General features: G+C 37.3%; 1 protein-coding gene across 12 annotated transcripts in view; it reads left to right on the forward strand.

Annotated features, from left to right (window-relative positions):
* LOC108264731 (ryanodine receptor 1) overlaps positions 1-15,101 on the forward strand; it is a 96,062-nt gene that overhangs the window by 54,899 nt on the left and 26,062 nt on the right. For 8 of the 12 annotated variants that reach the window (XM_047154685.2, XM_017466546.3, XM_053677842.1 and 5 more), the window contains 17 exons: positions 125-185; positions 1,051-1,177; positions 1,375-1,483; positions 1,598-1,679; positions 1,855-1,985; positions 4,036-4,356; positions 5,100-5,340; positions 5,856-5,943; positions 6,094-6,186; positions 7,286-7,300; positions 11,711-11,881; positions 12,283-12,342; positions 12,433-12,567; positions 13,098-13,210; positions 13,319-13,415; positions 13,512-13,618; positions 13,746-13,797. In XM_047154685.2, coding sequence (XP_047010641.2) covers positions 125-185; positions 1,051-1,177; positions 1,375-1,483; positions 1,598-1,679; positions 1,855-1,985; positions 4,036-4,356; positions 5,100-5,340; positions 5,856-5,943; positions 6,094-6,186; positions 7,286-7,300; positions 11,711-11,881; positions 12,283-12,342; positions 12,433-12,567; positions 13,098-13,210; positions 13,319-13,415; positions 13,512-13,618; positions 13,746-13,797 — 2,003 coding nt within the window. The remainder of the gene's footprint in view (positions 1-124; positions 186-1,050; positions 1,178-1,374; positions 1,484-1,597; positions 1,680-1,854; positions 1,986-4,035; positions 4,357-5,099; positions 5,341-5,855; positions 5,944-6,093; positions 6,187-7,285; positions 7,301-11,710; positions 11,882-12,282; positions 12,343-12,432; positions 12,568-13,097; positions 13,211-13,318; positions 13,416-13,511; positions 13,619-13,745; positions 13,798-15,101) is intronic. The other 4 variants (XM_053677840.1, XM_053677847.1, XM_053677844.1 and 1 more) reach the window with 1 other exon arrangement.

Below are 15,101 nucleotides of genomic sequence, written 5' to 3' on the forward strand. Positions count from 1 at the left end.
TCCTGATTTGAAATTAGCAGTATTGTTTAGAGTTCATTGAAATAACAGTCTTGGATACAAACTTCAATGCTTAACATCTATTAATGTGCACCTGACCTCTGTTTATGGCATGTGTTGTGTACAGGAACTGATGCTTCAGCAGTGGTAAACTGCTTACACATCCTGTCTCATTCACTGGATGCCAGGTAAAGTTGAGATGAGTTTTTATATTTTATATTTTTATGTCTTAATCACGGATATCCCATCGACCCAAGCCATGCCTTTTATTTTATTTTATTTTTAAAGAAGAGAAAAAAACCTCACAACTATTTATGTACACTCACCGTCCACTTTAGTGAACACCTGTACACCTGCACATTTATCCAATCAGCCAATCATGTGGCTGTAGCACAGTGGATAAAAACATCCAGATACAGGTCAAGAGCTTCAGTTAATGTTCACATCAAACATCAGAATGGGGAGAAATTGTGATCTCTGTGATTTTAACAGTGGCATGGCTGTTGATGAGTTGAGATGAGTTGGTGCGATGGTGCGAGATGAGTTGGTTTGAGTATTTCAGAAACTGCTGATCTCTTGGGATTTTCACACACAACAGTCTCTAGCATTCACATAGAATGGTACAAAAAAACAAACAAAAAAATATCGAATGAGCAACAGTTCTGTTGGTGGAAACACCTTGTTGATAAGAGAGCTCAGAGGAAAATGGACAGATTGGTTCAAGCTGCAAAGAAGGATATATTATTTCTATTATAATTACTCTTTACAACTGTAGTGAGCAGAAAAGCATCTCAGCATGCACAAAACATTGAACATTGAGGTCGATGTGCTACAACAGCAGAAGACCACATTGAGTTCCACTCCAGTCAGACAAGAACAGGAATCTGAGGCTAATCTGGGCACAGACTCACCCAAACTGGACAGTTGAAGATTGGGGGCTTTACAGTTTTCATCTAAAACTGTTTATTTTAGGTTATTTTAGGGTTGCATAGAAAGTTGTGTAGCATCAAAATGCAAAACAAGAAGCACTGAACTAACTTCCTCTCCCTGCAGAACTGTGATGAAATCTGGACCTGAGATCGTAAAAGCAGGCCTCCGTTCATTCTTTGAGAGCGCTGCTGATGACATTGAGAAGATGGTTGAGAATCTTAAACTGGGCAAGGTGTCCACCAAAAACCAGGTGAGATACCAGAACAGACTTCTTCTATAGTATGTTAAGTTATTGCAACAAAATCTTCACTTTGCTGAAATACATAACACTGATTATCTCCCTCACTATATATATATATATATATATATATATATATATATATATATATATATATATATATATATATATATATATATATATATATATATCTTTCTGTCATTCCAAAGGTTAAAGGTGTGTCCCAAAATATTAACTACACTACCATTGCCCTACTGCCAGTGCTTACTTCACTCTTCGACCACATCGCCCAGCACCAGTTTGGTGATGATGTCATCTGTAAGTCCACTCATATGATCCATAAACATTTGCAGAGATATCCTAAGCATTTGTGTTTTATTAGCATGAAAAACGAACCTTATTAAAAGACATACTAACCTGTCTTTCTTCCAGTGGATGACTTGCAGATATCTTGCTATCGTCTCATGTGCAGCATCTACTCAGTGGGTACAGTTAAGACCCCTCATGCTGAAAAGTGAGTGAAATCCCATTCTACCTTTGTTTTACTGTAATGTCATAGAAATAAGGTTTAGTTAACACCTTCACTCATCACGCAAGTAGCATGAGGTTTGTGTATATTGAGAAAGATGTGTGTAATACTGTATTAAGTATTGATGTATTAAGTATTGATGAAAATGTGTATTTTCTAGACTAAGGCCTGCTCTTGGTGAGTGTCTGGCTCATTTGGCTGCTGCCATGCCTGTGGCCTATCTTGAGCCCCACCTCAATGAGTTCAATGCATACTCGGTCTACACAACAAAAACACCAAGAGAGAGAGCCAGTGAGTAGCAATTCCCTTGTCTTATATCAATCAGCAAACATTTTTGTCTCAGCGGCATGGAGATGTTAAACACGCACATTTTTCTCTTAGATTCTCTTTATTTTTTGCCACGAATTGCATCACAAATCTACAATTATGACCTTTAAATTAAAAAGTATTTAGGTTTTTGTTTACAAACCTAGGTCCAGGTGCAAAACCGAATTTATGTTAGGTTTGAAGTTTTTTTTTTTTTTTTTAATGATTATTATTACTATTCAAACATTAACAATAATAGGGAAATTGGTTAGTGTGGAGACACAGCTCTAGATTGTTCAGTTGTTGTGGACATTAGATCATATCGTGCTATACTGCCAACATCATTTACAGTTGTATTGGACTACACACATGCATTGACTAAGTGTATTTGATCATACAAGTTGACCGTCAACGTGGAATCTACCCAGCCTAAGTACACAGCAGTGTTTGAGAAAATTTAGCTGCATAGAAAAGTTTACATTGTTCTTCATTAATATCAGTTTTGAAAAAGAAGTTTTGTTCAATTTTAGTGAAACCGGTAACAACACAATAACTGACACTGTGTTGGTAGCACACATTTGTCATCCTTTAAATAATAGCTCTCACATCACAATCATACAAATATTTATCAAAGAGTTAAAGATGAACTTAATCAAGATTTTATATCTTTTATCCTTAAACCTCCTATTATGTTATGGGTCAGTTTGACCAATTTCCACATTTGAGATATCTGAAATACTACTTATTCGCTCTTTTTCTCTTTGAAATTCTTTGACTTTTCCCCATTTAGGGTCGTGAACTTATAAGCAAATTGTGGACACACTGATGTGTTGTGGAAAGTCTGAACATAGTTTGTATTCAAAGATGATGTTATGGCTCATTTTGACTCTTACACATCCATGTTCAAAGGTAGTTGCACAGACCCAAAATAAAAACATTTCTTTGATGTATATTGTTACGTCTTGTTCTCACTGCCCTGTGAGGGTGAAAGGGAGCTTAGTCGTATTTCCATATTTGCAAGAAATGGTTTCAGTGGATACAGGTGTAAGAAACTGAAATGATGCCAGGTCTGGCCCCCTTCAGAAACAGAATAAAACCAGCACCATATGTGTACAGTGCAGGAAATACATCTGCAGAAAGCATACACAGAGTTACTTTGTGCTCATCATGTACAGAGTAATATTGAGGGAAAAAGAGTGAAATCATCTCTACGGGATCTGAAACTATGCTTATAAAGCACCAAGGTTAAAAAAACTAAGGTTACAAAGTTTTACAACATCCTATTTAGGTAAAATATATTATCTTCTTCTGAAACAGCCTATTTAGGTAAATAAAAAATCTTTAGCATTTTTTACATTACGGTAAAAAAAAATATTTTTTACAGGAAAGTTTCACAGTTCATGAGAAAGAAAATGTTTAATAAATAGTGGTTAAAAAGAGTTTAATACAGTTAAATACATTAAAAAAATACTAAATGCAGTTTATAAATCATACTGTATGTTCTCATATTTCTTCTTTTTGTCTTCTCTGACAAGCCATAATAAAGGTTTACTGTTCTTTGCTGTTTTTGTGTGTATTTAAACTGTGGAAGTCATTTTGACCCATAACATAATAGGTGTAATTGTTTTTTTTTTTTTTTCAACATAATATGAGGGTTAAATATGTAACTAGATTTCATTAAAATATGTTTAGTATAAAATATTTAATGTTAAGTTGGATTTCATGCACTTTTACATGAATGAACTAGTAAGAAAAGGGTTACAAACGCTAACCCTGACTCAAATCCATTCATTACAAGTTTGCAAAATGCCTGAGCGTAAGCGCACGTTAATAATTAATGATCTGGAAAATGTATTCCTGTCTGGTTTTGAGAATTGATGAAACAAACAAAAAAAATCCATCTTGGCAATAGACTTGAATTTTACACTTTACTGTAGCTAAAAATGTAAGAATATGGAGTAAAATGTTTATACAGTGGACCTACCGTATATTCTCTATATCTGTGTACTAAGATTTCTACTCCTTGCGCCTTTAGTCCTGGGACTCCCGAGTCAGGTGCAAGAGTTGTGCTTGGACATCCCAGAGCTGGAAGTGCTAATGAAAGAGATTAGTGACCTGGCAGAGTCTGGAGCTCGTTACACTGAGATGCCGCACGTGATCGAGATCACGCTGCCCATGCTGTGTAACTACCTCCCGCGCTGGTGGGAAAGAGGGCCTGAGAACTTCCCTGAGCAGGAGGGACAACTCTGCACTGAGGTCACTTCTGAACATCTCAACCAGCTGCTGGGCAGCATCATGAAGATCGTGGTCAACAACCTGGGCATCGATGAGGCCTCCTGGATGAAGAGATTGGCTGGTTAGTATGGCACACAGGTTAACCCTTATTTCCAATATAGCTGTCTCTTGTTAACTTGGAATGACTAACATCACGTAAGTGACCTCTTGTAGAATTTACATATAAGCTTATAAACATTTGAGCTTTTTTCTATAGGGAATTTCTCTAGATTTGGGTAAGATCTGGTATTGAAGTCTAGATTTATACTACATCTGCTGTCCCATTTTTGGCCAAGGAGTTTTTAAAAGGCATGACCTCGTTTACTGAAACCAGTAGCAACACAATAATTAACATGGTGTTGGCAGCACAGATTTGTCATCATATATATATATATATATATATATATATATATATATATATATATATATATATATATATATATATATATATATGGATGTATAAACACACACACAAGGTACAGTATGTGTTATAAACAGGTAAAATTATTTTTCTAGATTTATATAAACAAGAAAATGATCTGAAAATGTATTATTCCTTATTGAGAAGTAGCATATAAATTGAATGACTCCTAGAATATGACATTTCCAGAATCTTATTTCTGTGATCGGTCTCATTAATTTTTTTTAATACTATGTATATTATTCATTGTAAAAATTGTCTGGGATATGGTGCCACATTCTTTATATTTGTTCTGTTTACTGAGTATCATTAACCCACGCTGCATTGCAAAAACCTATATAGAATAAAGGTCACAGATGTTACGTGTTCATCCTTCTGCCGTTTTTCTTTCTCTTTTCCCTCAGTTTTTGCCCAGCCTATTGTTAGCAGGGCCAAGCCAGAGATGCTCAAGTCTCACTTCATCCCCACGATGGAGAAGCTGAAGAAACGCTCAGGGAAGGTAGTAGCTGAGGAGGATCAGTTACGTATGGAGGGCAAGACAGAGGTGGACAGTGAAGAAGGCACAATCCGAGATGAGTTTGCTGTGCTCTGCAGGGACCTGTATGCCCTCTATCCACTGCTCATCCGCTATGTGGACAACAACAGGTGCTGAGATACTCTTTGAGCCTCCTTACAAATAGCTAAATTGCAGGTTAGGGTTGTTACAGTGTCACAGTTTCATAATCAGCAACAGTTTATTATTAGATGATTACCTCAGCATCAATGTTTTCAAAATACCAATTAGAATGTGTTTCTCTCTACTACCTACCCATCCATTATTTTATTTTATTTTTTTGCCTGATCTAGTTCCTTACTCCAGCGGTTATCATCCATTTTGTGTCTGGCAGTAACATCCCAAATTATTGTAGTATATGATTATGAACAAAACCACAGGAAGTAGCCAATTAAGCTGAGGGAAACATTTTTTACTGGAAGTGCTAGAAGCTAAGCTAGCTAATTTAGACAATTTAATTTAGTGTATCACATTTAGGTCGAAACATACCTATAGAAAGTTTTCACCCAAATACTGTACACTTATTCTAGAAACAGAGCATAGTGTCAGTGTTGTCTGTGACTGAGTGACACCAAGCTGTAACCAAGCTAATCTTGTCTTTTTGAAGGGCAAGATGGCTAACCTGCCCTGATCCTGATGCTGAAGACCTGTTCAGGATGGTGGGAGAAGTTTTCATCTTCTGGTCAAAATCTCATGTGAGTCTAACTGCAGCCACGTTTAAAATACACCTTCTTTGAAGACATCTTGGTTTTTTTTTTCTTTTTTTTTTCTTTTTTTTAAAAATCATGTTCATTACAAATAGTCTACGAGAAAACACTACCTACTGTTGTTTCTGAACATTGCAGAACTTCAAGCGCGAGGAGCAGAACTTTGTGGTGATGAATGAGATTAATAACATGTCTTTCCTCACCGCTGACAGCAAGAGTAAGATGAGCAAGGTGAGGTGTCATCTGACCGCATGAGCACATTTATTTAATGAGTGACAATTTTATACTTAATAGAGCTAGGCATGATGATAGTGTTGCTGTGCTGAACTATGTCACAGGACACTTTTCTAATTTTTTGTCGCTGTTCTCACTTTGATTCCCTTGCATTAATTTATTTATTTATTTATTTTATAGATATAAAATAAAATTAAATCAAAATGTAATTGAACCCGTGGGTTTTCAAATGTATGCGATGCCTTACATAAATATTCACACCCTCCACAAATATTGCAGTGTTTGGGGGAAGTTAATAAAGTTTGCAAAACTATTTACAAATTAAAAACATATAAACGGTGCTTTTGCAGTGATTGCAAAAGTATTCACACCCGTTGCTATGAAATCCTTAAATTAGCTCGGGTGAAACAAAATCGCCATTAGAGCTCACATGGTTAGTTGAATGGAGTCGACCTGTGTGTAATTAAAGTGTTGTGATATTTCAATATAAATACACACCCAAATGCACACATCTTGCATAGAAAAAAAATGGAAAGACTATGATTCAACCAAAACTCTGCCCAGAGGCGGCCATCCACCAAAAGTCAGTGATTGAGTAAAGAGGGGATTAGTCAGAGGATGACCAAGAGGCCAAGGGTAACAGGGGGTGCATACTTATGTAAGGCACTATTTGCATAACTATTTTTAGTGGCATTTTGTTTGCAAAACTAAATACTGTTATATATTCTATGTGTTGTGAATTTTTAGTGTGATAATATGATTAATTTCCCCACATCACGTTCCCCTAATCATTTATTTGAATACTGTTCTTTTTGCCTCTGAAATTGACCTGGACCAGTATATTGTGTAAATGTTAGCTAAAATCAATGTAACCAACAAGTGTTTGTTATTTTGTTATCATCTGCTTGCTTTATTCTAAGGAAAAAAAAAAACAAACAAAAAACTTTTCGATATGCAGCAGCGGTATTTCTTGTTGTCTGGTATTGCCGTTTTGTCTCCATCTTTTGTCTTTGAATACACATGGAGCCAAGATATTAATGATGAATTCTGTATGTGTGTGTGCGTTCTGTCCTGATGTGGACGCCGGGTTCTCTAGGCTGGGGATGGAGAGGTCAGAATACATTTCTGCACGACAAAAAGCTGTGCTGTTTCGCATGGCACCACATCGCCGAGGCTTTCTATCAAACTTGCACACACACACTGGCACAGCAGGAAAAACACCCACACACACACCCACTCTTATTGAAAATACACAGTAAGAAGCTGTGGACAAATTCTTCATGTATTGTAAATGCCACATTTTAAAGAGTGTGCCACTCATTCGTTGCCAGTGTGTGTGTGTGAGCAGGCATTTGTAAAAGCACTTGATGAAAGTTCTCAGCTCTAGTTTGCAGGATCAGGATCATGGCACTCTACTCAGCTGCTTGTTTGCTGCTGGGTTTGAGTCCCATTGCCCTGCCAATGAGTTGATGAGTTTGATGGGTTTGCCACCTGCTGGATCTTGTTTGCTGCAGATCGTTGCAGTTTACCTCTTTCCTCTTTATTTTTTTTTTTTTTAATTCTTTCCCTCTTGCATTTTCTTGTTTGGTGGTGAAGCTTTCTTGCAGGGTTCTCTGTAATTTACCTGATCTCTTTTTTTTTTAAGCTATTCTTTATACAAATACAAATGCATCATTGCCCATAATTCGTCTGGTCATAGATTTTAGAAATTATTTTGTATATTATAAATGTGGCATCATGGAAAATGTGGGTATTTTGTGGAGGGGTGGGCATGACTTTACAATTTCATCCCATTTCGCATCTGATACTGACCCCCCTTCATTCTAATTCACACAAAGCATCTGTACTTCTAAAATACCTTTCAATCCACTTATTGTAGTTAATTGACATAATTTGCAGATTTAGGTAACACTTTACCTGGTCTCTGTACCATAAGAATTACCCAACCACATCATAAACATGTCACGTGTCATACGCTGTTATGAGTTGTCATGACATGTTAGTTAGGTCCATTAAATATTTGGACATTGACATAATGTACAGTATTTGTTATTCTCACTCTTTATAGGAGAATTTATAGGAGATGAAATTGAAGAATGAATATGATGGTGTATGAATCACAGCACTTTTTTATATATATGTTCCTCAGGGACCAAAGTAATTGAATAATCGGCTATTCAGGTGTTCCATGGCCAGATGCCAGATGTGTGCTATTCCCTCATTATGTCAGTTACAAGTAAGTAGATAAAAGGTTTAGAGTTGATTTGCAATTTAAATCTGTTGCTCTTAAGTCTCAATATGGAGTCCAAAGAGCTGTCATTTGCCAATGAAGCAAGAAAAATACTGGTGAGCTCAGGAAAACCAAAAAAAGCCTAGAAAACCACAGAAAACAATTGTGGTAGATAACGGACAAACTAATTGCCAAGAAAAAACTCCTTCACAACAACTGGCCAGATGAAGAACACCCTTTAGGAGTGTCAACGTCAACAACCAAGAAAAAAGTTCACCAGAGTAAATGAAGAAGGTTTACTACAAGATGTAAACCATTGGTAAGTTTCAAAAACAGGAAGACCATGTTAGAATTTGCCATTAACATCTAAACCAATTTTTTAAAAATAAGTCTGTACAGTTCTGGATCAACATTATTTGGACAGATGTCTGAAAGATCAACTTGTACCAGAGTGATGGGAAGAGAAGAGTATGGAGAAGGGAAGGAACTGCTCATGATCTGAAGCATACCACCTCATGTCATGTATGGAATGGCTAATGGAAGTGGTTCCCTTGTAATTAATGATGATGTGACCACTGACAAAAGTAACAGGATGTATTCTGAAGTTTATGGGGCTAAATTATAGGCTCAGGTTCAGCCACATGCTTCAAAACTCATTGGATGGCAAATCACAGTGCAGATGGTTAGTGACCCGAAGCACACTTTGAACATTTCACTTCCAAAAGTCAAAACTGAAGGAAAAACGCCCAAGAACAAGCAGGAAGTGAAGACAGCTGCAGTAAAGAAGTGGCAGAGCATCCCCAGGGAAGAAAGTGCAGATGTCTGGTGATGTCAGGCAGTCATTAACTGCAAAGAATGTGCAACCAAGACATATAAAAAGTGCTCTAATTCATACATTGTTCACCTGATTTTGATGTAAATAGCCTTAAATTAAAAATGAAAGTCTAAGTTTGAGCTCATATTCCTTATTTAATTTCAACTCCTAAATTAACTTTAGTTAACTTTGTCAATGTGAAATATTTATAGATCTGACTGCATGTCCTGTTGTATAGCAGTTAGTGGTCTAATGATACACACAATTGAAACTGATATTATAGGATACAGTGGTCTCTCGATACCGTATATTTTCGATACAGCAAAAATAAGCATTGACTGAATATGTGCCGTAGGTTTCCATTTTCAATTGACTAAAACATTCAACGTTTATTACAGTGTTTTAGCAGAATGTAATCACATATGTAATCACATATCACTAGCTTTCTTATAGGTGAAATGTCATGGGTACATAGGCATGGGGTTTTCCTATGTAGCCCTAGATGTATATTTGAATCCTGCGTTCTCTGCTTCCGATTATGAATTTTCCAACGTTTAGCAGCTATAAACAGTCGTTCCCGTACCAGCCTCTCATTTTTCTCTCTCTTGAAGTTATTAAGACAAAAAGATGCAGCTTTTCATGCTACAGAGAAACTGCAAAGATGTTTGTCCTGACAACTTTTCCAGTGGCATTTACAACTTTCCCTCTGTGTGTAACAAGCACTGACACTGGAGACTCCTTCCAAAATTGTTAAATAAACTTCTCATAGAAATTAATCTCCTCACAGAAAGCTTCACCATGTCAACAGCTACACACTTTCATAAAATCCCTTTATACTGAACGTCCGCCATATAAGTCCCTGTGTACGTCGTTGATAGAAGCAATAACATATTAGAATGAGCACATTAATATAAACCTTGCAGTCGGAACTATTTAACAGGGTTGTGGTTAATAGAAAATAATTGGCACCTGGCTGTCCATTAGAAATTAATATAGTCATGGTATAAAATTCATCCATGTGTCCATTTTCAGTACATATTATCCTACACAGGGTTGTGGGGAGCCTGGAGACTATCTAAGGGGACTTGGGGCACAAGACAGGGAACACCCTGCACCCATGTCAAGGCGCAATCACATACAAACTTGCACACCCATTCATGCATTACAGACAATTTGGAAATACCAATCAGCTTACAACACATGTCTTTCGACTGGGGAGAAAACCCTTGAAGCACAGGGAGAACATGCAAACTCTGCACACAGAGGCAGGAATCAAACCCCCAACCCTGGAGGTGCAAGGCACACATGCTAACCATTAAGCCACTGTGCCTTCCTATGATATAAAATATTTTATAAAGATTCTCATGACAGCATGTGACATTTTCCATGAGACCATTATGACACAGCTTTGTTCGTCTTACTATGCAGGGTTAAAGTGTTACCCAAAATGTAGATAATGATGTCACCTAACTCACCCACTCAATTCTCATAAAATGTCTATGGGATCAAATACTCTCAATTTAAGGAGGACAGGCTTGAGAATTACACACTCTACAGCTGGGCTAGAGGATGGTCATTAATGGGGCATCAGCTATGATTTCCTCTGGTCCCTCCTTGCCTAACACACATAAGCACATGCAGACACACACACACACACACACACACACACACACACACTCACACGGCAGCAGATAACAGTCAGTAACCGGGTCCTGCACCTGCAGCAGTAGAATGTATGTGTGTGTGGGTGAGTGAGAGGATTTGGGGTGAGGCAGAAGGCTCCTGCTTGTTTTTGAGTGTGCTGTGCCAGAGGGTGGGCAACTAACACTGGAAATGCATTGTGTGTGTGTGTAGCAACATTTTCTCCAACCTGCTCTCTCACTTCTAACTCCCGCTGCCTCTAAACTGCACTTCTGCAACTGCAATACACAATTTACAGTAATGGGTTTTAATATATAACACTTACCTGACTAGCATGGTGTTACCTCGGAAAATAGTTCAATAACACCGTTCATTTCCCCGCAACACAAATCACCCTCATTCCTTTTTTTTGCAAAATAAAAAAAGAAAAGAAAAATGCCACATGCTACAAAAGTAAAAAAAAAATGGGCGATGTAGAAATATTTTACAATTCATTACTTTATATTTAGGTAAATATACACTTTTTTTGCCACCATTATATTTATGGTAGATATTTTTATATATTTTTTAACGTTTGTATTAATTTTTTTGCAATATGTTACAATCGTTTAAAAAATGGGCGATGTAGAAATATTGTATATTCAATATTTTATATTAAGATAGATATAGCTGATACATTGGAACATGTTCTACTATATTGTATATAATATATATATATATTTTTTTTTTTTTTGCACCCGATACCAGGGTAAAATAAACGAAGCCATACATTCCCCAGGAATAGGATTCCTCAGGAATATTCATGGTTGCCATCTAACTAGACAAGATCTTTACAGGGCGGGGGAGCTGATGCGGAACGTACGAAGAAGAAGCGGCGTGGTGATCGCTACTCGGTCCAGACCTCGCTGATTGTAGCTGCTCTGAAGAAACTCCTGCCCATTGGTCTGAATATGTGTTCTCCTGCAGATCAAGAGCTCATCAACTTGGCGAAGATCCGTTATTCACTGGTAAAGAGAAACTAATTGCAGCCAATAAGTATGGAATAAAGCACTTCGCGGTGTGCTGTTGTTGGAGAATAAACAACATGAATGTCAACGATTATATGTCATGTCCATGTCAATAAGTTGTTACTATTAAAAAAAAAAAGAAAAAAGATGGCACATAACAAGAAGTGCATCCTTTAATACTGTATAAACCTGTGATTACACTACTGTCACAGCTGCTGTTATAGAATATTAATCAACACCTTCTGAACACTCAGACTGGAGAATTCAGTAGCACTGTAGTATGATCACTGCTATTCGTTTTATTTATATAGAGCCGCGATCACTTTATAATTCAGATAAAAGGAAGCACATATGAAAGCATTGAGAGAAAATATATGAGTCCATTTCTCTGCTCATTACAGAAAGACACAGATGAGGAAGTGAGGGAGTTCCTGCAGAATAACCTTTATCTGCAAGGCAAGGTGAGGATGGATTTTGTATGCGTGTGTGTGTGTGTGTGTGTGTGTGTGTGTGTGTGTGAAGTATCTCATTCTCTCTGTGGCTGTGTGTAGGTGGAGGACCCCTCCATGCGCTGGCAGATGGCTCTGTATAAGGAAACCTCAGGCAAAGCGGAGGATGCTGAAAATCCAGAGAAGGTTGTGAAGAGAGTACAGGAAGTTTCTGCTGTGCTTTACCATATTGAAGTGGTAAGCTGTACACACACAAGCAGACATACACACGAACATGTGCACAAACAACTACTGATTCGTCATTTTTATATAGAGTTGTAATGCCCCAAAAGACCTATACATGTATACTCCTGAGTGTTAATAAATCAATAATCCACATGGGGGCGTGCATTACAGTAATTTTATTTTTAAGCAGAGTGCCTAAAACCCACTTACGTGTGATAAAATCATTGTAACACACACCCTTAAATAGCTTGTTGCTTTTCTAAAATGCTGACATAGACGTAATATAATCCACTGTTTGATAATAATTATATTTACTACTAATAATATTCAGAAGAATCAATTCTTGTGCTATGGAGTGTAGTCTTTTAACAGTTAGCTTCATAACTTAACAAAGATTTAGGTATTCTATGGGCAGAGAAATACCTTAATGATGAGGATTGTTGCTTTAAAACCTGCTGCAGTAATACAGTATTCATTAATTGCTGTGATGCACTCACAGGTGTGTATAAATATTTAGATTTTACTGTGTTATCTCCCCTCAGACTGAACACCCTTATAAATCCAAGAAGATGGTTTGGCACAAGCTGTTGTCGAAGCAGCGTCGCCGGGCTGTTGTGGCATGTTTCAGAATGACTCCATTGTATAATATCCCAAGGTTATTCTCTTCACACACTTTCTCACATTTGATACTCCAAATGTAGGGCATTACAGCAATATTCAACACCCACTGTATTACTCATATCTTTCTTGGTCCGGTCTAAAGGCACCGGGGGTCGAACATGTTCCTAGATGGTTACAGACGCAACTGGTTGGAGAACGAGGGCTACTCATTCGAGGATAAGATGATCAATGATCTGTCTGTGAGTGTGTTCATCTGCTTTTCTTACAGACTATGGTTATACAAGGTTAACTGGGATTGTTCTGGAATTTTTTATTTTATTTTATTTTTTTTACAGAAAACATTGGAGGAAGAAGAGGAGGAAGAAGAGGAGACCGAGGCCAAGCCGGATCCTCTGCATCAGCTCATTCTTCACTTTAGCCGCACAGCTCTCACTGAAAAAACGTAAAGCCTTCACTTTACGTATTTCATCCTATACTTTACTGATATTTTACGTATCAGACACTGCTGATACTGATGTAATCAATGGAGTTATATCTGTCACTTACACCCAATTTTGTCTTTACTGCAGAAAACTTGATGTAGATCATCTGTACATGGCATATGCTGATATTATGGCAAAGGTTGGTAAAAATAAAAATATCTATCTATCTATCTATATATCTGTCTATCTGTCTGTCTGTCTATCTATCTATCTATCCGTGAAGGTGAACTGTAAATGTTTTCGTTATTTATTCTATTTTATTTATTTATTTATTTAATTCTTTCACTCATTTTATTTTATTTACTTACTTACTTACTTACTTACAGTGCTGTGAAAAAGTATTTTCTGATTTCCTGATTTCTACTGTTTTGTGTATGTATCATACTAAATAGTTTTAGAAATTCAAACAACATAAAACAAAGGCAACCTAAGAAAAAAACACAATACAGTTTTTATTTAATATATTTTTTGCTGACACAAAAAAAAAGTTATCCAGTACCTATTACCCATATGAAAAACTAGTAGCCCCCTTAAACTTAAAATCTGGTTGTGCCACCTTTAGCAGCAATAATGGCAACCAAACGCTTCTGATAACTGGAGATCAGTCTTTCATTTGCTTCTAGGACTAGGACTTTCTCCTACGTTTTGGACCAGTGTCTTGCTGGATAATCCAGTTGTAGTAAGTTTCAACGTATGGACTGAAGACCAGACATTCTCCTTTAGGATTTTCAGGGTAGAGAGTAGAATTCATGTTTCCCTCAATTATTGCAAGTTTCCCAGGCCCTGAAGCAGCAAAGCATCCCCACACCATCACACCACCACACCACCACCACCATGCTTGACCGTAGCTATCATGTTCTTTTTGTGGAATTCGGTGTTTGGTTACACCAGATGTAACGGGACCCCTGTCTTCCAAACAGTTCCATATTTAACTCAATCCACAGAACATTCTCCCAAAAGTTTTGAGGTTCATCAAGGTGTGTTTTGGCAAAATCCAGACGAGCCTTAATGTTCTTGTGGGTTAGCAGTGGTTTTCACCTCACCTCTCTTCCATAGATGTCATTTTTGCCCAGTGTCTTTCTGATAGTGGAGTCATGAACAGTGACCTTTATTGATGCAAGAGAAGCCTGTAGTTCCTTTGATGTTGTCTTTGGCTCTTTTGTGACTTCCTGAATGAGTTGTCCATGTGCTCTTGGACAAATTTTGGAAGGTCGGCCACTTCTGGGAAGGTTCACTACTGTGCAGAGTTTTTTCATTTGGAGATAACGGCTCTCCATGTGGTTCTTTGGAGTCCCAGAACCTTTGAAATAGCTTTGTAACCCTTCCCAGACTGATGTATTTCAATCACCTTCTTCCTCATCATTTCTGGAATTTCTTTCAACCTTGGCATAGTGTGTTACTGTGTAAGACCTTTTAACAACTTCACGCTGTTGAAAAAGTTCT

The sequence above is a fragment of the Ictalurus punctatus genome, chromosome 4 (assembly GCF_001660625.3).
Source record: "Ictalurus punctatus breed USDA103 chromosome 4, Coco_2.0, whole genome shotgun sequence".
Taxonomy (NCBI): domain Eukaryota; kingdom Metazoa; phylum Chordata; class Actinopteri; order Siluriformes; family Ictaluridae; genus Ictalurus; species Ictalurus punctatus.